The following is a 24,033-nucleotide window of genomic DNA, read 5'->3' on the forward strand; positions in this document are numbered from 1 at the left end:
GAAAAGGGCACCAGACCTCATTACAGATGGTTGTGAGCCACCATGTGGTTGCCGGGAATTGAACTCAGGACCTTTGGAAGAGCAAGCAATGCTCTTAACTGCTGAGCCATCTCTCCAGCCCAAATAAAAAAAACACACACACACACACCAAACTCAAAGAAGCCTGATGTAGTCAAACACCAGATGGTTTATGAATAAAGCACAAAGCCATCAAAAAACCTACACTGGTAGTTACTGGCCCATGGGGGAAGGGGACGGGTCTCATACAGGAAAGTGTACATGGAAAACAAAGCCATTCAAATAGGGCTGAAAACGGCAACTCAATGTCCCAGATCAAAGATAACTCCAGAAATAAATCTAGGAGTCCCCTGGGCTCATAAGCCTGGAGACACACAGAAAGCTAACTGACCATCAGTGAGGCAGGGCATCTGCTGGTCTGCTGAGGGAGGAGGCGAAAACAGAACATACATAGGACACTTCTAATAGATGAGTAAGATCCCTAGGACAGAAAGATCCGTTCGGCTGTCTAGCCAGTCCCCGCTCCCACTCCAGCCACAGTCCCGGGGCATGACTGGACATCCCCACGTGTCCTCAGACAAGGCAGGAAAGTTAAACGCGGTGAGTAACATGACCATAGTCTCCACGGGGGTCACAGTCAAGGCCCGTGAAGGACTCTGGGAGGTAGCAAGGGCAAGGACAATCTTCTCTGGGGTCTCCAGAAGGACCCTTCTGGGGACTGTGACTTCGGTGTGGTGAGGTGGACTTTAGTCTCTTCCTGCAGAACTAGTAATAATCATGTCACAGAAGGAAGTATGGTGGACACAGGGACAGATGCCAGGAAGAAGGGATGGGCAGGCAGACGATGCACTGTCAGTCTGGAAGACACTGTGACATGGCTGAGCATAAGCATAGTGCTATCAGGATGAAAGTCCTTTGCTCTTGGACTGAAGGGTGGCCCTGCAGGCTGGGAAGGACTGACAAGGCCTCCTTACCCTCTGCAGCCAGAGGCTGCACTTTTCATCTGGCTCTGGTGTGTCCACTGAGTCTGCCTTGGGCACAGAACCCCAAGTCCTGCTCAGCCTTCTAAGCCAGCTCGTATCCACTCTCCGTCCTTGGTTCAAATCCTCAGCCATCAGGAAGTTGAGGAGCAACCTCCTCCAGCCTGAGGACCCCTCTTCTCCTGCTGCTCTGTCTCTAACACAATATTTATTTCACTTGTCTCTAACTCTGCAACTGGAGTTCAGGCCTCCAGAGGTCAGGAGCTATGTCCTAAACCAACTTCTCCATAATTAGAGGGGGGGGGCATGGTGGCACATTCATTTAATCTCAGAATTCAAGAGGCAGAGGCAAGTGGATATGAATGAGTTCAAGGACATCCTGGTTCACAAATGAGAACATGTCTCAAAAAAAATTTCTTTTTGGAAAAGAAACTAGAAAACGCATTCCAAAGTATAAAACCTACTATGCACAGTCTGAAGGAAAACAAAACACCTACTCAGTGACTAGCCCAACAAAAGCAGCATCCAATAAACTCCAAGACACCCAGGCTTCCTTCTTGTCCCCTCTTCTACACTGAAGGGCACATCCTCCCAAAAGCTGGGGTTTCTTTCTCTCTTTCTTCCTCTTTATTTCTGAGGCACAGGCTGCTTTGATCTTATCCAAGCATCATGAGTGCTGGCATCACAGCCTATACCCCAAACCTGCTACTCTAGCTGCCAGCTTTCTGTTCTGAAACACTTCACGGGCTGCTAAGTGCCGCCTGTTTGAGTGGCTCCTGAGGAACCCCAGTGTCCCGAACTGACCTGCGTCCTCCACCTCTGAGACTCTTCTACCAGCTGAGGTCACAGCTTTGCTGTGGGTCATGACATGCCCACATACAATTCCTGTCCATGCTACCACCAGCCCGGGGTCACCCCTCAAATTCTTAGGAACGTCTCTTGGGCATTGGTGCAGGCATTCACAAAGGGGCATGCCACACAGTGGAACTGCTGGGCCACAAGGCCCTTGAGGGTTCCACTCTCCCTTGCCGAGAGACACACCTGACTCACGTGTCTCACAGGTGGGTGTGCACACTGCCTCCTTGTGCCACCTGCGGGAACACCCAAGAGTTCACCCTCCAACAACAGGGTGTGTAGGGTGGTGAGCAAGGGGCCAAGGCTCTTGTGAACCATATGTGCTCCTGCCGCCTCTCAATCTCCGAAATGCCCGTTCCCGTCTGCCCCTCTTCCTACGATGTCGCCTCTTTCTCTCAGAAAGAATTCTAGACAGACTCTAGACACACACTCTCTCTGCTATTTCTTGCTCGCATTGTTGATGCGCTGGATGTCTTTGTTTCCAAGCCCCTTCCTTTGCCAGCAGTGCTCACAGCATTTGACCGCCGCAACTCCGGCAGAAGTCTCCTCACAGCATTTTCTAGAAGCTGTTCTGCTTTAAGTCTGCGATCCTGGATTTTGTAATGGTGGAAACCTGTTTTCATGCATCCTCTATAGGGCTCTACAGCACCACAATGCTGTGCATACAGTATTGCCTTAGCAAATACACTATTGCCTTAGTAAACACAATATTGCCTTAGTAAATCCTTTTAGATACTGTTTGTGCCAGAGCTCAAGTTTCACTCTTGAAGAGGAAAAAAAATATCCCAAAAACTTCGCATCAGCATCTGGCAAATTCTCTTACAGATCAGTGACATTTTGGAAGTTCCTTATCTTCTTTGGTCTGTTCTTGATCACTGACTGAACCAGCAGTGAGACTGAGGGAAAAGAACAGTAACAGGGAACCCAGAACCTGGGACTCTTACCCGAGATACAGGTCTCTACTTAGGCACCAGGAATTAAGGCAACAGCAGCCCACTCCTAGGCACTTATCCAAAATAACTTTTTTTTTTGCTTGCACTAAAATTCTGTAAAGAGGGTTCCTACCAGCCTGACTCACACTAGTCAAAAACGGAAACTGCTGAAATGTCCATCCAGTAATGATCACAGTGGGACCCAACCATAATACAGTGGAATATGACTGAGCTCTAAAGAGGACCGGGGCATGAGTACACGCTGTGCCATGAAAACGTGAGGCCGAGGGCCAGAAGCCAGACCCAACACATGTATAAAGCATGTTTGCAATTGGGAACTCCACAGACACAGAAACAGATCAGGAACCCAATCTGGGGCCAAGATGGGCTCAAACTGCAGCTGATGGGGTGGAATTTCTTTTGGGGTGATGGGAATTATCTGGGACTAGGGATGACAACTGCCCAGCACTGTAAATATACTACAAAGCGCTAAGTTGCACATTTCAAAATGGCTAAAATGATTAATTTTGATAGGCAAATTTTGCCTCAAAAAAAAATCCACTGAGAACTGGGAGTTGGCTCAGCAGAAAACTGTAGAACCAATTTGTAACCCCAATACTGGGAAGGAAAAAACAAACAAGAGAGTCATGGGGGCCAGCCAGTCTAGCCTAAAGGAAACGCTGGGTTTAGTGAAAGGTATTTTCTCAAAAAATAAGGCCGAGAGTAATAGGCACTGACCTGTGGCTTCCACACCCACACATGAGTGAGCAACACACACACTCCACTAAAAAAGTACCGTTGAACTCTGCGCTTCTGAAATATTCTCGAAATGACTGGGGTCACCGAAAAAGAGATCCTGCCCTTGGAGATTAAGTTACACCACAACACCTGTCCTCTGGCCATCACCTGTGAAAGGGGCTAACCCTTCCCGGCTGCAATGAGAATTAGAGGAGGTGATGAATAAAAGCACTTACAACACAGCCTTTCGCAACCGCTCAATAAACCGTAGCCATTAGCCAGGATTATTACTCCGGGTTCGATGTTAGCTACCGCTATTTGTACTGATCCGACTTTGTGAAAATGCTTCTAAGTGCGTTATCCCTACGGCCTCGCCTTACCCCCTCCTTCGATCTCACAGGCAATACTACACAAGAGAAAAAGGACGCAGTCATATCCCAGAATGTTAGCGCTAAGACCTGAGACTCAGGTGCGGCTCAGAGCCCTTGACCGGTGATCCGTGAGACACCCCCTATCCCCGACAGGCTCGTGGGAACCTGTATCCCCTGGGGTCACAGCCCAGGGGTGCGGCTGAGTCCTGGTAGTGGAACAGGGACTCGCCGGCTCGGTTCCCCATCCCTCCCCTGCGCCGCCGGGCGCCGCCCAGCGACTCCGCAGAACCCACCCGGCTCTGCAGGATCTACGCGCTTTCTTCAGCAGCGCTGCCATTCGGCGTCAGTTCTGAATCCTAGAACCCATTCAAACCCAGAGGCGGAGAAAGAAGGCTAAGGCGGCACCGACAAAAGGACGGTCACAGGGCGTGTCGCCTGTGCAACTCAGGCGGCGAAGATGAGGCCCGGGACACCTGCTCTGGCTGCCGAGGGACCTCCGGGAGCGCGGACAAGAGTTCCCAGCTACGGGACGCGCAGAGGGGTGTGGGGGGAGTTCCCGAGGGTCGGGGTACCTGGGGGCGTGGCAAGGGCCGGAAGCGGGGCGCTAAAGGCACGGGCGCAATACCTGCAGCAAGCCGCGCGGTCTCCGAAGCCCGTCCCGCCACCAGTCCGCGCGGCCGCCGCCCCGTACTCAGCCGCAGGTCCGCTACCCACGTGATCCACTACGCACGCACCTGGGTGGAGCCCCCACTACTCCCGCCCCCGGTAGCGTAACCGACTGCGCGTGCGCTTTGGTTACCACGACGACCAGGGAAGCGTTGGATCGCCAACGACGCGGACTGTAGTGCCGGAGCTGAGTGGCGAGGCGAGGAGCGAGCATGCACCCCGAGTCCTCAGAGCCGCCGGCGGATGGAGCGACGGAACCCAGTCTGGAGGAGTCGACGGGCGATCACGGTGACGTGGGCCCAGGGGTCCGCAAAGAAGGTGCCATCGCGTCCGGAGCCGAGGGGGCGAGGACCCGTGCTTCACACATGCCCATTCACGCAGCTGGGAGTAACCAGCACCCCTCACACATGACCATCCTTACAGCAACACGAACAGCCAGCCCACCCGCCTCACACGGGCACAGCAACACAGCCCGGAATAGCCAGCACCCCTCAAACATGCCCATCCACACAGCCATGGGTCAGCCAGCACACCGCATACATGCCTGCTCATTCACCATTCATGAATGCTAGACCTTTATTAATGTAATCAATCCAGCACATATAGAACACCAACTATTTATTCCAATGAATAATAATCAGGGACCGCCAGTGGCTGGGACTTGTTTCCAATGAATGTAAGACACAGTCCCCAGGGTTCAGTGTTATTCAACAGACACCCCACACCCCCACACCACCTATACCCCCACGCCCCCCTCCCCGCCAACACACATACACAGAGCTCATCAGCTCTTGAAGTTACATTCATTCGAGGTTTCTAGGGATGCCCTATGGGGTAAAAGTGCTAACAACACAAGCCTGATGATTTGAGTTTGAACCCACAAGTGCATAAATACAGTGGTTCAAATCTGTATCCCCGCGTCCCCTAAAGTTATGTCTGTGGCAGTGACTCTTTAGCTAAATATTTAAATTAAATATTCTGTGTAACTTGATATTCTCTGAGAAAACTTACTGGTAAATTCTCCAAATTCTCCATGACACCAGTTTATCCTTTTTAATTATTTTTTTCACTGTGTCCTCCCCTTTAAAAAGAAGTGTATTTTATTTTGTGGAGTGGAGATGAAAAGCGAGAGGTGAGGGGGTGCCCAAGGAGGCCAGAAGAGGATGCCAGATACCCTGGAAGTGGAGTTAGAGGCAGTTATGAGCTGCCCTGTAGGTGCTGAGAACTGAGCTCTCTGATCCTCTGGAAGAGTAGCAAGAATTCCAAGCACTCTCAATGACAAAGTCATCTCTCCACCACCCTGTACAGCAATTTTTACAACAATTTGCATGTGTAATGGCTATGTACATGTCACTTTTAGGCTGACCCTCTATAAAAACTGCACAGGGAAACATGAAAATGTGGACAAAGCTGTGCCTTTTGTTGTTGATGTTTCTACCATCTGAAACACTTTAGCAATGCAGATAGATGTCTTTAAGGGAGTCCTTGTAGGGCACAGTGGATTCTTCTGCCTCTAAAATACTGCACTGACAGGGTCATCCGTGGGTAGGGATCATTCTCAGGAACATAAGTGGGTATAAAAACCAAGTTCCATGAAAAGCACAGGATCCCATTTATATAAATCAAAAACATGACGGCCTACTTTTTTGTTTGTTTTGGTGTCTCTCTATATAGCCCAGTCTGGCCGAACTCTCCTTTCTCAGCCTTCCTGGGTGCTGGGATCACAGGCTGGGGTTGCCATACCCATCCTAAATTTTTTGATCTTTACAAATTAACGCCCCCCCCCTTTTTTTCTTTTACAGAAATTAATGAGACCAAGGAAACGTGTGTGGATCCTTCTACAGCATCCTGCCAAAGTCAGCAGCAACAGAGTGGCGACAGTGGCTCAGATGATCACTTAGCCAACTCAAGAAATGACAAGGATGATCGGGGCCCCAGGTATGTGTTGTGTAGCACAGCTCCCAAGTCACCAAGGAGGGTGCATGGTGATAACCTCTTAACCCCTGCACAGGGTACAGCTACGGAGCCTGCTCAGTTAGTACTAAAACAGGACAGAAACAGCAATACCTCTTTAAGGGAATAAGGGGGTGTTACTTGTATTTATTTATGTGTGTGCATGTGTGTGTAGGTGGCCATGGAGGCCAAAAGGAAGTGTTGGGCTCCCTAGAGCTGGAATTACAGGAGGTTGTGAATTGTCTGAAGCGTACTGGGAACTGGTCTCGTATCCTCTGCAAGGGCAGCAAATGCTCTTAATTGCTGAGCTATCTTACCATGTCTCCAGCCACTACTGCTTTTTTTTTTGAAGAAAAAAAAAAGAAAATATTCATTATGAGTGTGGGAGGAAGAATATGGAAACAAATGTGTGCAGTACATACCCCGGTGTGTACCCCGACACATAAATGAATGCCGAAAGACAATTTGCAGAAGTCCATTCTCTCTTTCCACTGAAGACTCCAGCTATCAGACTCAGGTCTTCAGGCTTTGATTCTGCCCACTGAGCCATCTTGCTATCCCCTCTGCCTCTGGCCCTGTGTTAAGACAGAGTCTCACTCTATTGCCCAGGCTGCCCCTCAGCCTTCTGAGTGTCGGCATTACACATGTTCACACTATGCCTGGTTCACACTAGTTTTGTTGATGACACTGCTGGAAGTATTTTTTTTCCTTCTGAGTGTCGGCATTACACATGTTCACACTATGCCTGGTTCACACTAGTTTTGTTGATGACACTGCTGGAAGTATTTTTTTTCCTTTTTTTTTTTTTGGTTTTTCGAGACAGGGTTTCTCTGTGGCTTTGGAGCCTGTCCTGGAACTAGCTCTGTAGACCAGGCTGGTCTCGAACTCACAGAGATCCGCCTGCCTCTGCCTCCCGAGTGCTGGGATTAAAGGCGTGCGCCACCACCGCCCGGCTGCTGGAAGTATTTTTATTAGGCCAAACACGGCAGGTTTTTTAGAACGCTGAATTAACAGTACTGGGTAAAACCCTAAGAGCCATTTAAGGGAGGAGACACTGCCCAGACGGCTCAGATGAGGACGGGAATTAGAGTCCCCAGTGCCCATACAAACACCCAGTTATCTCTGGACATCTGTAATCTCAGAACTGGGGAGGCTGAGACAGGGGAATCCGGGAGCTCACTGGACAGCCACTCTACCCAAATCAGCTGGTTCGGTGAGAGAGCTCTGCCTCAAAATCTATGGCAGATGTGATGGAGAGGGACACCTGATGTTCACCTCTGGCTTCCATGTGACTCTGCACACATACCAAAGGAGAAGGGGAGGAGGAGGGAGATTTAACATGAGGTTTCAGATTTAGGACTTTAGACAGAATGGATGTTGGAAAGAACCTGAGCTGGTGCCATGGCCCACAGCTGCAATCCCAAAGGGGCTGAGGCAGGAGGACCACAAGTTTGAAGCTAGCCTGGGTTGCATAGCGTGTTCCCAGGAGACCCTATCTCCAAACCAGCCTAACCCAAACACGAACCTTTAAGTATGTTTCCCAACTGGCAAGCTGAAGCGAGACTCTTACATGTGCTTTGCGTCTTCACAGGATGACTAAACAGTTCCTTCAAAAGCTCTGCAAGCAGCACAAGCTGTATATCACCCCTGCCCTGAATGACACGCTGTATTTACACTTCAAGGGTGAGTCCCAGGGGAGTCCATGACCAGTGTCAGGAGGACAAGGTAGAAAACAAGCTTTAGAGGTCATCTTTGTGCTCCAATGTTCCTCTGAGAAGAACTCGGGCTTGACTGGGTTCATAAAGGGGCTGTGTGCACAGACAAGCCTCCCTTGCTTCTTTGGTTGCTTACTTGATTTTTCCCCCTTGCAATATAAAGGATGAAATCCAGGACCTCATACCCACTAGGCCAATAATCTGCCACTGAGATCCAACCCTCGCTAGCCCTCCTTTCCCTTTTTATTTTGAAATAAGATTCGCCAAATTGCCCAGGCTGCCCTTGAACTCACTTTGTAGCCCAGAAGGATCTTCCTGCTTTGCTCAATCAAGTAGCAGGGATTACAAGCCTGCACCACCAGGCACATAACTAATTAATTTCATCTCAACATCTCTCAACGCCCCTCCCCCTCCACGGAAGGTAGGATCTTGTTATATAGGTCATGCTTGCCTTGAACTTGTGGCCTTCTTGCCTCAATCTGCTGAGAGCTGGCAGATCAGGCTCCAGTCAACATGACTGGCTTAGGACTGGGCAAAATTTTTAAAGCAGTGGGGGCAGTTGTGAACCTTGACCTTGGGACGGGTATATGATGAAGTAAGTACAGAAGATAAGGGTAGAAGGCAAGGGAGCAGGGTCTTTGGTCCCCTCAGAATGTAGAGGTACTGTGGCATCCTAGGGACTTGGGCTTAGCGTCCAGTCCCACATCTACATCTGAGCTAGTGACAGGGGAGGTATGGGACAAGAATGGAGGATGGACCCATGTCAGAGTTCAGGAAAGAGACGCATGAAGGCACAGAGACTAGCCCAGCAGTGAGCTAAGAAGACTTGGGTGTAACCCAGTGGTAGAGGACTCAGCCATCAGGTTTGGGGCCTTGGGTTCAATCAAAAATAAGGGGAATGGCTTTGCAAAGAAAAGCTGTTACTAGCTGTACATGCTGTCACACGCCTTTAATCCCAGCATTCGGGGGGCAGAGGCAGTCAGATCTCTGAGTTCCAGGACAGCATGGTCTACAGAGCAAACTCCAGAATAGCTAAGACTACATAGAAAGACCCAATCTCAAAAATAAATAAATAGAACTTCTTTTAAAAAAAAAAGAAATAAAGAAAAAGAGAAAAGAGATGTGGGTATCTTAATCTCTCAGGTCCAAGATCAAGATGCCAGCAGATCCAATACTTTGTGATGGCTTCCAAAGTTCACAGAAGGAGACTTCCATCTATGCCCTCAGTTTGTAGCCCAAGATAACCATGAAATTGTCATCCTCCTGCTGTAGCCTTCAGGGAGCTGGGGTCAATGTTGTGCCACCATGCCAAGCAGTCTCTCTCTAAAAGGGCACTAATCATGTGTGCCCCACCCTCACTTCCCAAAGGCCCCTTCTGACACCATCACATGGGAGGTCATGGTCTTCTACATCAGAATTTGCAAAAACCCAAACGCTCAACCTCTGCCAATAGGCAAAACCAACAGAATTCAGGCCCTTCCCCACTGAGTGCACGGGAGCCTCACTAGCCCCTACCCACCAGGGTTTGACCGCATTGAGAACCTCGAAGAGTACACAGGCCTTCGTTGCCTCTGGCTGGAGTGCAATGGCATCCAGAAGATAGAGAACCTGCAGGCCCAGAGCGAGCTGCGCTGTCTCTTCCTGCAAGTGAACCTGTTGCACAAGATCGAGAACCTGGAGCCACTCCAGAAGCTGGATGCCCTCAACCTGAGCAACAACTACATCAAGACCATTGAGAACCTCTGTAAGCTTGGCAGCCCTGCTCTGTGCCGCATCCTGGCTGAGATTCCAGAGTGTGGGCCCGGAGCACATGCTGCTGTTGCTCATTTGTGCCACCCCCCCTCCAGCCTGCCTCCCTGTCCTGAACACACTGCAGATAGCCCACAACCGCCTGGAGACTGTGGCCGACATTCAGCACCTCAGTGAGTGTCTGCGGCTCTGTGTCCTTGACCTCTCCAACAACATGCTGAGTGACCCGGAGATCTTGAGCGTGCTTGAGAGCATGCCGTGTCTGGTAAGTGCAGCCCACTCCACAGACAGCATGTTCCAGGGTGTGCTTCAGAAACATCACCCTCCCGCCTTCCTCCCCTTCTCTTCCCTTTTTCCTTTTCACTGGGAAATCCACCCAGCATGGTGACACTCCTGCTAAGAGCTGCTTCCCTAGAGCTCCCTGGTACCTGGCAGGCAGCTCTCAGCTATAGCTCAGTGTCTTCCACACAACCTCAACTGACAGCCAAGACTTTGTATAATTTAAGTTCCAGCTTTCCGAGACTTGGGAGTTTTAGTTTTGTTTACTTCCTGTGCCTTGTGTGTTTCCTTATGTCTTTTCAGCACCCTTCCCTCCTCCCTGGGGAGGGGATGTTTTAAGCTAAAAGAAATAGCTTCAGAACAGTGGTTTTAGCTGAGTTTCTCAAGTGGCAGTGGTTCTACTCAATACTTCCTACCAGCCACTCTACTAAACCCCCTTTTAATATGAAGGTGTGCTCTATCTATCTATCTATCTATCTATCTATCTATCTATCTATCTATCCATCTATCTAAGACACATACATGTTCTGTTGATTCTGTTCCTTTAGAGACCCTGACTAAGCTGTTTGTTCCGCCTTTGGTCTCAGAAGTTTCCTATCCAGTGCTGATCTAGGCATTCCTCAGGATTACTGTTCCATCAATCTCTCTCTCTCTCTTTTTTTTTTTTTTTTTTTTTGGTTTTTCAAGACAGGGTTTCTCTGTGGTTTTGGAGCCTGTCCTGGGACTAGCTCTGTAGACCAGGCTGGTCTCGAACTCATGGAGATCCGCCTGCCTCTGCCTCCCGAGTGTCCATCAATCTCTTGATCTGAGCATTCCTCCTCCTCCTTCCTCTTCTTGCATTCATTTGACAAGGGAACTATGTTGATGGTAGCACATCCTGGACCTGGACTTGGAAAACTTTCATAAACTCTGGTGTTTATAAGCTCTGTTGACTCTGGTATTTCCTGGGAGATGAAGCTAGTCAGAGTTGCTTAGATCCTGGTTCAGCACAGTCCTGTAAGGTACATCACCCCAGGCCTCCCTCTCTGCAAGCTGGATCAGTGAGCGCTCATGCTGTGTGCCTGACTGGCCTCACAGTTTCCTCACCCTGCTTTGCAGGCTGTCTCAGAGGGGCCACATGTGATTGGCTCTGGCTCTCTTTTCCCTTCATTGTGTGTTTAAAAAGAACCACATTTCATATGGGAGAGTCAGACTCAGTGTTGGCTCCTTCCTTCCACCTAGCAATGGTCAGAATGGGCTGAGGCTCTCACCACCTCTGACAGTGACCTTGGGGCTTTGCTTTGTTTGTAGCACTGTGTAGGGTCAGGTATTAGCTGATCCTTGCTATCATTTTTCTGTATGTGTATGTGCATGTGTGCATATATGCATGTGTGCGTATATGCATGTGTGCGTATATGCATGTGTGTATATGCATACATGTGCATTTCTGTGAAGGCCGGAGGTCAACCTCAGCTAATAGTTCTTCACACACACCTCCTCTTACAAGGATGCCGGTCAGGCCAGGAGGGCGTGGCCTAATGACCTCACTCTAACTTTGTTACCTTGTCGATGACCCTGTCTGCAAATATAGTTACATTCTAAGGAACTAGGGGCTGGGGAAGAGGACGTGGGAAAACACAGGACACACCAGTCAATTACAAAGTGGTCACTTGTTATTGTTTGGGGTTTTGAACCAGGATTTTGTGCTGTCCAGACTGGTCTTGAACTTGCTTGCTGTGTTGGGAGGGTAACCTTGACTTCTCCTGACTTTGTGCCTCAATTGCTGGGATTATAGTTATGCACCCCCCAACATTAGTTAAAAATGGTTACCTGATCATTGTTTTGTGATTCCTTTAAATCTCCCACATACAATGTAGCCCTTAGAATACTTTTCTGCATCCTGCTATGAACTTTGAAAATACAGCAAGGGCAATGAAGTCATGAGACCAAGCATGGCATGGTGGTTTCAATAGGAATGGTCCCCACAGCCTCATATATTTGACTACTTGGTCATTAGGGAGTGGCGCTACTTGGCAGGGATTGGAGTAGGTGTGGCCTTGCTGGAGGAAGTGTGTCACTGGGGGTGGGCTTTGGGCTTTCAAATGCTCATGCCAGGCCCAGTGTCTCTCTCTTCTTGCTGCCTGTGGATCCAGAACTCTCAAGCTGCTTCTCCAGCACCATGTCTGCCTGCAGGCCCCCATGCTTCCCGCCATGTTGACAATGGACTAAACCTCTAAAACTGTAAGCGAGCCACCAGTTAAGTGCTTTCATTTATAATAGTTATTGTCTCTTCACAGCAATAAAACACTGACTAAAACACATGGCAAGTTCAAAGCTAACTCATTTACATATAATATGAATATGCTTCCTTAACAACATAAGCCATTTTAGATAGGAACAGTATCTGATGTGATCAGGCAAACAGAATACAAAATGACTGATACTCATGACCCTCACAGCTTCCTTAGGTGGAGGCAGGAAGGTCTATATCTGGCCATGGGAGAGAGGTGCTGATATTATTAGACCAACTTTTCTTCTTGCATTCTGACCCCAGGGGGTCTGGTACCCAGTAGGAAAGGCCTCTCCTGGCTGCCCATACATCCTTCCCAGTCTGTGCCTCTTTATGTGTTTTGTTATTGTTTGTTTTGAGACAAGATCTCATGCAGCTAAGCCTGGCCTTCCTCGTTGATTCTTATTTGTTGCCCCCTGCAAATATTTTCTTGAAATGGGTCCCAGGTAGGAAGAACCAGAAACAAATAGTAAGAGTTTAACTAAAGTTTCAGTCAGAGATGCTGAGAGATGAAGCTAATAGAACCATTGAGCTGGGCAAGGGCCTTGGGGAACGTTTTCCAGGATGGTTCCAGAAGAACGTAGGTCCTTCCAGGAGTAGACAAGAGGGCAGCTGTGCGGTTTGCGTAGCTCCCGTGGCCAGCACCAGACAGCCTTGTCATTGTCCTGTCACCGCACCATGATGCGGTGCTGGTGTTTTGCTTTGTTCAAAAAAATTGTGTTGTTATTCTGAGGTCACACAGTGTTATCATCTTGTGTTTTATTATTACAGTGTATAGTGTTTGTGTATGTGTGTGCATATGTAGCATGTATGTATAGCGTGTGTAGTGTGTATTTGTGTGTGGTATGTGTGCAGTGTGTGTGTAGTATGTATGTGTATAGGCACAGATATGTCGGGCAGGGAATGCATGTAGAACAGCTTTCCAGAGTTGGTTCTCTCCGACCACTTTAGTTCTGGGGACTGAACTCAGGCCGTCAGGCTCAGCAGCAAGTGCCTTTCCCCACTGAGGCCTCCCATGGGCCCCGACTATCCAGCTTTGATAATCAGTTTGGCCCTGTGTGTTTTTTTGCAGCGTGTGCTGAACCTGATGGGAAACCCAGTGACCAAAAATATCCCTAACTACCGCAGGACAGTCACTGTTCGTCTGAAGAACTTGACTTACCTGGATGACAGGCCGGTTTTCCCCAAGGACAGGTAAGAAAGGAGACCTTCGGGTTATGTTTACTTGAGTGCTTGCCAGTCGAGCACACTTGTTACACGCACAAGTTTTCTGATTTTTAAGCATTTTCGCAAATTTGTAAATAGCCTCCAGACCCATGGCACCATCACTCCCAAGCACAGGAACAGGAGTGCTTGCCCTGATAGGGTGTGTGTGTGTGTGCGCGTGCGTGTGTACACCATGGCACACCCGTGGAGGTCAGCTTGCACTGTGTTGGTCCTGGGACTGAACTCAGGCTATCAGACTCAGCAGCAAACTCCTTTCCCTGCTGAGCCACCTCTCTGGCTATTGTTTATTGTTTGTTGTATTTTTTTTTAACTCTCGTGAATAATGCTTCTGTGAGCATTTGTGTGCACATTCTTGTGCAGACAGGTTCGATCCCCTGAGATAATCAGGAATAAGATTGATGGGTCAGATGACAACAACCTCATGCCAGGCCTTTGAGAAGCCACCAACCGGTTTTCCAAAATGGCCTCACCACCTTCTTAGCCTCTCAGTATTTCAAGAGGACCTGAGTTTTCTGCATCCTTGCCAAAATCTATCATTTTCACTTGTCTGGGAAATGTTGGCTTAGTATCTCTGCTCATTTAAAACAATAGTGTACCTTTCTAAAAGAGCAGTTTTGGCTGAACCAAGCAGGAGCAGAGCCCCCATCTCCTCTCCCAGTTTCCCAGCATGAGCGTCTTGCATCCTTGGGTATGCTTGTTACCTGGATGAACCATAGCTGATGAACCAAAGTTGCTGTAGGGTTAGTAAGTGAAATCCAAAAACTTTTAAAGATTTTTTTTTACTTTTATTTATGTGTGTGTGTGCGCGCATGTGCGCACACGTGCAGCATGTGTGTACAGCTGCCTGGTGAGGCCAGAAGAGAGTATGGGACCCGCTGGAGCTAGAGGCAACTGTGAGTTGCTCAATGTGGCACTGGGAACTGAATTCATGTTCTATACAAGAACAGCAAGCACTCTTAACCACTGAACCATCTCTCCAACTCCTTAATTTTGAAGAAATGAACGCGTTCAGGGGCAGGAGAGATGACTCAGTCAATAAAGGGCCTCCCTCGTAAGCATGAAAGCTTAAATTTGATCCCCAGAACCCACACAAAAAGCTACCATCCCAGCTCTTGGGAGGTGGAGGTAGGGCTCCTGGACAACTCTGGCCAACCAGCCTAGCCTACTCAGGGGCTTCAGAAACAAGGTAGATGGTACCTGCAGAGGAAAGACCAAGGGCATACCCTGGCCTCCATGCACATATTCACATGTGTGTACCTGTACACATATGTACATAGACAAAAGACCAAAGAACAAATAAGTTTGGCCAGACAGAATATGTTTATAATTTTCTTTTAACCTATACAAGTTATGGGGAGCCTGATAGAGAGATGGCTCAGGGGTTAAGAACATTAGCTATCCAATACCTTCTTCTGGATTCTGATGTCATCTGCATACTTATGGTATACATGTATACACATAAAATAAAATATAAATCTTTAAATAAAAGAGTTAATTCAGACCTATATTCTCCTTCCAGATCCCCCTCCCCCTCCCCCTTGCCTGCCTCCCAGGGTCTCACACTTCCTAGAATTCATTATTTAGTCTAGGCTGGCCTTAGCCCATGGCAGTCCCTCTGCTCGGGTGCAGATAGGCCTGTGCCCATGCCTGGCTCCCAGCTCTGTCCCCCTCTGTCCTCACCTAGGGCATGTGCAGAGGCATGGGCCCGAGGGGGCTATGCAGCTGAGAAGGAGGAGCGGCGCCAGTGGGAGAGCAGGGAACACAAGAAGATCACAGACAGCCTGGAAGCCTTGGCCATGATCAAGCGGCGGGCTGAGGAGCGGAAAAAGGCCAGAAACAGAGGTAAGGCCCAGCCTGCGGCTGTGCAAGCTGTGGCTGGTGTGTGACTCTGGTGTCGAAAACAGAAGCAAAGGTCACATTGTCCTGCAGGTAGATCACAGATTAATGTCAGAATGAGTCTTGGCTGGACATACCGCTTTCTCATTTAACGATGAAGGCTGATTTGCATGCTAGTGGAATGGATATGCCTGGGGACTTCAGAGATGGCCCAGAAGTTAAGAACACTGGTTTCTCTTCCAGAGGACCCAGGTTTGATCCCCAGAATCCACATGGTGGCTTACAACATCTATAACTCTTGTTCCAGGGGTCTGGCTCTCTCTTCTGGCTCTCATGGGCTCCAGGCACTTATGTAGTGCACAGACGTGCAGGCAGGCAAAACACCCATGCACATAAAAACGGAACATAATGAACCATTGGCTGACTGCTGGATATATCAGGCTGTAGAGAATCTTCAGCATGTATAGCTGATTGACACCGTGGTTCCAATAGTTGACAGTGCTGAAGGCTCCGACGGATAGGAGGACACAGCATAAAAGGACAGATACATGCCTACGACTACTCCAAAAAGATGGAAAGTCTGTCTTAACCCCAAGCCAGAATTCATCTGATGAATTTTTAATTTTATGATCGGTGTGTGTGTGTGTGTGCATGTGCGTGTGTGTGTGTGTGTGTAGGCACAGGTATGTTGGTCAGGAACAGGGCTTTTCACAAAGTCTTAGGCCCTTCCTGTCAGCCTGTGTGACCCTGGGGTCATACTCAAATGACCTTCATCAGCAAGACTACCTTCCAGTCAACCTAAGAGCATATCCCTGTAATCCCAGCTCAGCCTGGAGGCCAAAGCAACAGGAACAAGTGTTTGAAGTCAGGCTGGGAAAAACAGCAAGGCCCTGACAAAACAAAAAAGGAAGACTCAACTATTTCCTTTCCCTCCATGAAAGGAATTTACTATTCTGGAATCTAGTGGGCCAGCCTGTGTGTGGTGGCATGTACCTCCTACATTTCACCATGCATGCATATATATGTTTTCATATAAAATGCTATGACCGCATCACCACCTACCTGCCTTTGAGATATAATACCATAACTATTTCCCACACTTTCTTAAAAGTATATATATATTAAACCAATTTTTGTTTTGGAATTTTCAAGCTTTCAGAAAAGCTGAAGAATCATAATTACAATGGCTGTATTGTTTGTGCTTATTTGGGATGGATGGAGTTTTAAAATTTTGACACAGGTGCGCGCGCGCGCACGCACACACACACACACACACACACACACACACACGTCTTAGCCTATGCATTTCTCAGAAATGTTTGAATGGATTGATGGATTGGGTCCCACTATGTAGCCCAGGCTGGCCTCAAATGAGAAGCCTTCCTACCTCTGCTTTTCCTGTGCTGGGATCACTGGTGTGGGTCACTGTCTGTCACTTTTCTATTGCTGTAAAGAGAGACCATGACCACATCAACTTATAACATAAAGTAACTGGTGGCTTCCTTACAGTTTCAGAGGGTGAGTCCATGACCATCATGGTGGGGATCACGGTGGCAGGCAGGCAGACATGGTGCTGGAGAAGTAACTGGAAGCTTACATCTGACCCACAAGCATGAGGCCAGGCGGGGTGGGATGAGGGGAGCAGTAACTGCAGCGGTGGGACTTTCAAAACCTGGTAACACACTACCTCCAACAAGGTCCACCCCTGATCTTTCCCAAACAATTGTACCCACTGGGGACCAAGCATCCAAACAGATGGTCCTATGGGGCCATCCTCATTGAAACCACCACAGTCACCGTGCCCAGCCTCTCCTGAACCATTTGAAAGTGAAAGTAGACCATGCTTTGGGTAGACCCCAAATCCTTGCCTGCCATGTCCTCAGGCTCTGTGTGTTCTCTCTCCATGGCAGAATGCTGCCCATTGAGCTGTGAGCAGAGTAATCCCTTATCGGAGATGTTTATTTGCCTTTATCATATGAACACTCTCTCCACATATACATTTTTTTTCCTGGCCTCCCACTTGCTTTGTAGCCAAGGATAGCCTTGAAATCTTTGATACCCTTGACTCTACCCCCTAAGTTTCAGGATTACAGGCGTGCACCGCCATGCCTGCCTAATACTTTGATGAACTGTGCCCCTGACAGCCCCCTCCACTCAGTCTCTTAAGTTCATGGATACAGAGATGCTCTTATCCTCTCAGGCAGCTCCCAAGTTCAACTCTGAACTCTACTTCTCTAGGGCAGACGCCCCTGCCAGATAGTGAGGAGAGTACCCCCACCAGCCCAGAGCCCCAGGAAGAGCCACCCACCGAAGAAACCCAGCAGAAGATGGAGTTGTTTGTGAAGGACAGCTTTGAGGCCAAAGACGAACTGTTCCCAGAGAAGCCACGCAGAGAGAAGGAGCCGGCTGTGGTGGTGAACGGAGCAGTGGAAGAACCAGACCTGCCTGGGAGTCTGGCTCAGACCCAGACATCCCTGGTGGCCAGTCCTGATGGTAAGGCAGCTGAGACAATAGAGGGCAGCTTCTGACCCTGTACACAGCTATGACCTCTGACCCCGCACACAGCTGTGGTCTCTGTCCCTGCACACAGCTATGGCTCAGACTTTGAATCCACTGCTTTGGTTCTCTTTCTAAATATAGTCCATGGTAAATCTCATGTCCTATAGGAGACGCGCGCGCACGCACACACACACACACACATACACTGCACATTAATGTAAACAGATTACACTTTGGTTTCCTGGCTGTCCAGATCTGAATAATCACACAAAACGATATGAATTACAACACTGTTTGGCCAATAGCTTAGGCATATTCTTAGCTAGCTCTTACATCTTAAATTACCCCATTTCTAGTAATCTGTGTATCACCATGAGGCTATGGTCTACTGGTAAGGCTCCAGCATCCTTTTCCTTTGGCAGATACATGGTGTCTCTTTGACTCTGCCTTCTTTCTCCCTGCATTTAGTTAGGTTCCCTCACCCCCACCTCGCTCTATTCTGCCCTGCCATAGGACAAAGCAGCTTCTTTATTAACCAATGATAATAAAACATTAATAGCATACAGAGGGGAATCCCACATCACATTAAAATCAGATAAACCATATAAACAACAGGGAAAGCTATTAGCAGAATATTTTACCTAATCCAGTGGGTCCTCTGGGATCAACAGGAGAAAGCCGTGATATCTACACTGGGTTTTGGATGGAGCTGTCGCAGGCAAGTGTGTGTTTGAAACTCACCACACAAAGGGGAGCAATGCCACCAAATACACACACAGCACTGCTCACACTCCAGGGAGATGGCCTCCATTATAAATGTTAGACTCATTAAAAATGTCGAGCCGGGGAGACAGACAGGTAGATCTCTGGAACTCACTGGCCAGCCCACCTGGCTTTATCCACCAGGCCCGGGTCCAGGAGAGAGACCCTGCTCCAGCTTGTTTCTTGTTCCTGTTGTAAAACATTCTTAGTGAAAATAAATAGGGATGGGAATAGTTTCCCTGGCTTAGAACCCCAGGTCATAGTGTGTCACAGAGGGATGTCAGGGCAAGAACTCCAGTGGGGGCAATAGCGGAACACTGTTAATGTCTGTCTGTCTGTCTGTCTGTCTCTCTCTCTCTCCTCTCTCTCATTCATGCTCAACTAGCTTTCTTAGACAGCTCAGGACCACCTGCTGAGGGAACAGTGCTTTGCATAGTGGGCCAGACCCTTTTATACCAATTCCAAATCAAGACAGTCCCTCACAGCCACACCCTCAGGCAGGTCTAATCTAGGCAGTACAACACTCAGAGCCACCAACATGAAGTCTGGCCCAGGAAGCAGGCCCTGCTGCATGGAGAATCCTGGGAGGGCTCTGTTCTCATGAAGGGAGAGTGTGAAGGATTAGGTGCCAGGGCTGCGGGGAATTACCTTATAAGTAAAGGAGGAAGGCAGGGACAGGGAGGAGAAGGGCAGAGGCAGAGAGGAGGAGGGCAGGGGCAGGGAGGTGGAGAGCAGGGGCAGGGAGGAGGAGGGCAGGGGCAGGGAGGAGAAGGGCAGGGGCAGAGAGGAGGAGGGGCAGGGGCAGGGAGGAGGAGGGCAGGGGCAGGGAGGAGGAGGCCAGGGGCAGGGAGGAGAAGGGCAGGGGCAGAGAGGAGGAGGGGCAGGGGCAGGGAGGAGGAGGGCAGGCAGGTAGGAGAAGAGCAGGGATGGGGAGGAGGAGGGCAAAAGCGGGGAGGAAGAGGGCAGGGCAGGGAGGAAGCATTTAAGGGCAGACTAGAGAAGAGCATGAGGCAGGGAGCTCAGGTATACCACACTGTGCATCAAGGGAGAAGGAAATGCAAGACCAGGGTGGGGAGAAGGGCACTAATCACTATCCGGGGGAAGAGGGAAGCAGGGGCTTTGGCATGGTACTGGGGAGCCACATTCACCAAGAGGAACCCATTCTTGGTGCCCTGCCACGCGCATCTGGTATGCTCACGGCTCTTCTGGGTTTGATGGGACCCTGGACCAGAATGTCTGTCTTGGGACATGCCGTGCTTTGGTGATTGCTGATGTAACAAGGGAAGACTGCTGTCTTTAGCTCAGGGTAGGATTGTCAGACCTGTAACCTGCCTGCTCTGAGCTTCTGGGAAAATGTGTCTGTTTAGCAAGGGTTTTGCTTGCCCGGTGGCTTTCCCCACATGGATCTGCTGTGACTGATATTTGCAGGTAAGAGGTTTCTGAGATCAGCCTGTGGGGTTGTGCCACCACCTCAGCTACAAATATCACACACGGATCTGTAGGGCAGGATGGGCTTCCTGGCTTAGCCACTCTTCTCCTGTGCCCTGGTGTGAGTGAGTGAACAGACCACACAAGGCTAGGGCTTAGGAACCTGGCAAGGCGGGCCTGGTAGAGGAGGACCCGTACTGACTGCTTCTGCCCATCCAGACAGCCTCGCTGTGTTAAATGGCACAGGTCCCTGGCCCTGGAGAGCAGGCAGCCATATACCTGATGCAGTGTGAGCTGGCAGAGAGACCTCTACCAGGGCTGCGTTACAAGGTTGGCATCTCTGGGCTTTGGAACCAACTGTTCTCTTGAGAATATCCCTTTCTCGCTGGGCAGTCAGGCTGTCTTCTTGGCTTGGCTGCTTCTGCAGACTCACAGCAGGGCCAGCTTCTTCCGGTCTTTCCTCAGCTGGCGGTGGAGGTGCAGCCCTGACCTCAGCAGAGGGCTCTTGCGGCTTCCATCATGGTGGCTGTCCAATCATACCCAGGAAGGTCTGCCCTTCCCTCTTAACCTGTAGCATGTCACCCCGGCCTTTGTATCTGAAATCCGTGCCAGGGTCAGTAACTTCTCACTGCTGTTCCTTAGAGTCCACGTCTCCAGTGGCCTCTACTGATGGGGCCAGAACTGAAGACACCGACACCATTGCCGTGGAGAACAAGGAGAGGCTTTTCATTGATGTGAGCAGGGGGCTGATCAAGCTGGGGGGAGGGGGCTGACACCTTTATGGTCCTCTGTGACTCTTGAGTTCCCCAGGGAACAGGTACAGCATACCCAGCCAGGCATACCCCCAGTTCATCCTGCTCATATTCAGGTTTTGGGGGCTGGTCCATTTGCCCCCCCCCCCCAGATTGTGAAAGCCACGCAAGAGTTTCCTGGGCCATTATAGTACAAAGCAAGTCTGTGGTTGGTTCTGGAGTCACACATCACTGAAGCCTGCTGGGCCTCATACCCACAGCCTGGCAGGTGGCTCCAGCCACCTCATTGGCTAGTCCCCACTCTGGCTTCCTGTTGGTTCACCGTGGTGTGATTGTCCAGTGTCTCTCCCAGCAAACGTCGAGTTACAGCTATGTTACCTCTCCCCAAAGCTCCTCCCATTTGGAGGACAGTATAATGTATTTCCCTCATGGAAGGCATGAGAGATCCCACATTATCACATTTCTCCAAGAACTGCAATTCAGAGAACAATAATAGTTCAGCGGGCATGCAAACCCATGTGAGCTGGGGGCTCACTCTGCCTGCTTAAGGCCTAAGGTTTGCACTCAAGACCTGACTATACAGAACACAGTGAGGATGTAGTTTCTACTCTGAGGCTGCCTTGCTTAAGACATGGTACATACTAAGTGTTCTGAGATATGGAGTATGATCATCCCAGTATTGTGGAGGAGGAACTGGAGAAACAAGAGAGGTTAAGCAACTTGCCCAAGGCCACACATCTAGGAAATGGTGGCGTGGTTTTCTGGTTCTCAGGAGGTACTTGAGGCTCAGATAGAGGTACTTTTGAGTTTGGGTTTCTCATGACACAACAAAGTGAAGGAGCTGTGACGATCTTCCCATTGGTTAGATGGCTGGACTCGAAGTGGCAGTGTGGCTTTGAGAATGCCGAGGTCTTCCGGTGGGCATGGGTGGGAGTTACTGAGGGGCCTTGGTGATTGTTCCCTTAGGACATCTTGTTCCGTTTATACTTTCTTCCATTGTGTCTGAGTGACTCGTTATGTGCTCACTGGCTCTTTCAGGACCTGCCCGACTTGGAAGATGTTGATGACGTTGATGACAGTGACACGTTTATGGAGGGCCAGACAAAGGTCAGCACTCTCTTACCTATACCCCAGAAAGGCCTTAAACTATGGCAGCCCTCCAAGTACTGGGATTATAGGTATGAGCTAGGCATGCCTAGTTCTTTTTGAGACAGGATTTCACGGTGCAGCCCATGGCAGGCCTTGAACTCAGAGACCCACTTTTGTCTACCTCCTGAGTGCTGGGCCTACAGAAGTACTGGAATGCTGGGCCACCAAACCTGCCCCTTAGAGGTCATTTCCTTCTGATAAAAGTCAACTGCCCTTCTGAGTAGAGTGGCCATGTGTCCACCTTACTGGGAAGCAGTCACTCTCTGGTCCCTCCGAGAGCTTATTTCAGCCACTTGGGCTTTCTGCTGCGAGCTCTATTGGTGGCTGCATGAATTAAACTGGGAATGTTCTGCCTTCTGCTGTGCTCCTATGCAAACTTCCCAAACTCATCTATTGAAGCTATCCCTAGAGGGTAGGAGCACATGGGTAAGGCACCCGACTCCCTGGGCATAACCAGGAGCCAGGAAGCAACTGGATCAGATCCTGTGTCTAGGAGAAGCTTTGGAGGGAACCTCTGCATGAGATCTCACTTCCAGGAGACTGAAGTCCAGAAACAAAGTCCTGAAGAGCTGCTGGGCTATGTGGTGTGGCAGAGGCTAGAATCCAGACATTGGTAGGGTGGTATAGGGGAGCTGTGTGGGTGGGGACTGGTTGAGGTGTTCATCCTGTACCAGCCTGCTATCTCCCTACCCCTGCACTTCCTGTATTGTGATCATGGGAAAATCAAACACAGCTCACACTCTTTCTCCAGGAAACGGGCATACCGAAAATCCAGGTGGTTTCCAGCTTGAGTGAGGACAGTGACCTTGAACTGGACGACTCTTCCTTCCTGGTGTTGGAAGGCACTCCCATAGGCTCCACAGGCCTCTCAAACATATTTGCCATCTCCAAGGACCCCTCAAAGGCGGCCAGGGTGCCTTTTGCAGACATATGTAAGCCAACAGCAACGGAACTGGAAACCCAAGGTCAAGTCTCCAGCGCCACCTCTCCAGGACCCCTCATCCAGGAGCTGGAAGATGAGCAGGGAGAGGATGAATCAAACCAGCCCCTGCCACCCCAAACATGGGCAAATAAAGCGGCACCTGCCCAGTCCAGTGAAGCCGGAGACAGCCAGTTGCCTGCAGCCACCCCACTAGGTAACACTCCAGAGGCTATTGTAGGGAGGTGAACCACGGAGACAGGGAAGCAGATGGGGGTTTCTGCCCTGCTCATAGGTGACCTCTTGGCTGTGGTGCGTCACCTGGTCCTATGGTTCCAGGCCAGAGGCTCTGGAGAGGGAAGAAGACCACTGACTGACATTAGGGCTGAGTGACAAAAGCACAGGTGTTAGTAAAGGCGTGACAGTTTAAGCCGCACACCTGGTACTGTGTGCAGGCACGCAGGGCAGTCTGGGCAGCTAGTCAGGACAAACAGGAGGCTGGCCTAGGGTCGGATATGCACTTCTATTTCCCATGTTCCTCTTGCCCGACAGTAAGGGGCATTTCTGAAGGACTCCTGGGCCAGTACTCAGCAAGAAGGGCAGCTCTACCCAAGTACTGATTTGTCCTCTCCCATCTCTTCAGGAGACAGAGCGGAGGATGAAGCACAGTCTTTGTTGGACCTGGAAGAGCCCAGCATCAGGGCAAGACTGGAAGACATAGAGTTTGGCTTGGACTGAACCCCAAGGCAGTCTACACTGTTAGGCTAGCAGTGGTGAAGAGGACGCAGGGCACCCTGTCCTGTGTGTCACTGCTGGTGCACTTTGGGACCCTGCGCGGCATCTCTTCTGCAGCCACATCTGTGTGCCTTGTATCCAGTACATCGGTTTCCCTGGTTACAGATCCTATAATTACATAAACCCTTTAAGACCCACACA

General features: G+C 49.7%; 2 protein-coding genes across 4 annotated transcripts in view; one reads left to right on the forward strand and one right to left on the reverse strand.

Moving 5' to 3' along the window:
- Window positions 1-4,603, reverse strand: part of Hsdl1 (hydroxysteroid dehydrogenase like 1) — a 15,221-nt gene extending 10,618 nt beyond the window's left edge. The window contains exon 1 of one of the 2 annotated variants that reach the window (XM_005345748.2): window positions 4,520-4,603. The gene's annotated coding sequence lies outside the window, so the exon portion shown is untranslated. Of the gene's footprint in view, window positions 1-4,466; window positions 4,487-4,519 lie in introns of those variants that run through there. The other variant, XM_026778703.1, reaches the window with a different exon arrangement.
- Window positions 4,604-4,744: 141 nt separating this feature from the next.
- Dnaaf1 (dynein axonemal assembly factor 1) lies at window positions 4,745-24,023 on the forward strand. Of its 2 annotated transcripts, none has more exons than XM_005345749.2 (12): window positions 4,745-4,878; window positions 6,363-6,498; window positions 8,105-8,196; window positions 9,751-9,972; window positions 10,076-10,242; window positions 13,598-13,719; window positions 15,437-15,594; window positions 17,827-18,081; window positions 20,920-21,011; window positions 22,068-22,136; window positions 22,930-23,314; window positions 23,741-24,023. In XM_005345749.2, the coding sequence occupies exons 1-12, from the start codon at window positions 4,773-4,775 to the stop codon at window positions 23,833-23,835; spliced, it is 1,899 nt and encodes a 632-aa protein (XP_005345806.1). In that variant the 5' UTR covers window positions 4,745-4,772; the 3' UTR covers window positions 23,836-24,023. The 2 variants fall into 2 exon arrangements, with proteins under 2 accessions (XP_005345806.1, XP_026634505.1); XM_026778704.1 differs by having other exon boundaries at window positions 4,745-4,848.
- The last annotated feature ends 10 nt before the right edge of the window (window positions 24,024-24,033 follow it).

This window comes from Microtus ochrogaster, chromosome 4, assembly GCF_000317375.1.
Source record: "Microtus ochrogaster isolate Prairie Vole_2 chromosome 4, MicOch1.0, whole genome shotgun sequence".
Taxonomy (NCBI): domain Eukaryota; kingdom Metazoa; phylum Chordata; class Mammalia; order Rodentia; family Cricetidae; genus Microtus; species Microtus ochrogaster.

Bases quoted from the DNA above. Each gene is read 5' to 3' on its own strand.
- Dnaaf1 (XM_005345749.2), top strand. From the start codon at position 4,773: ATGCACCCCGAGTCCTCAGAGCCGCCGGCGGATGGAGCGACGGAACCC. The intron at 10,243-13,597 runs GTAAGTGCAGCC...GTTTTTTTGCAG, and splicing joins TTGAGAGCATGCCGTGTCTG to CGTGTGCTGAACCTGATGGG. The intron at 18,082-20,919 runs GTAAGGCAGCTG...GCTGTTCCTTAG, and splicing joins CCTGGTGGCCAGTCCTGATG to AGTCCACGTCTCCAGTGGCC.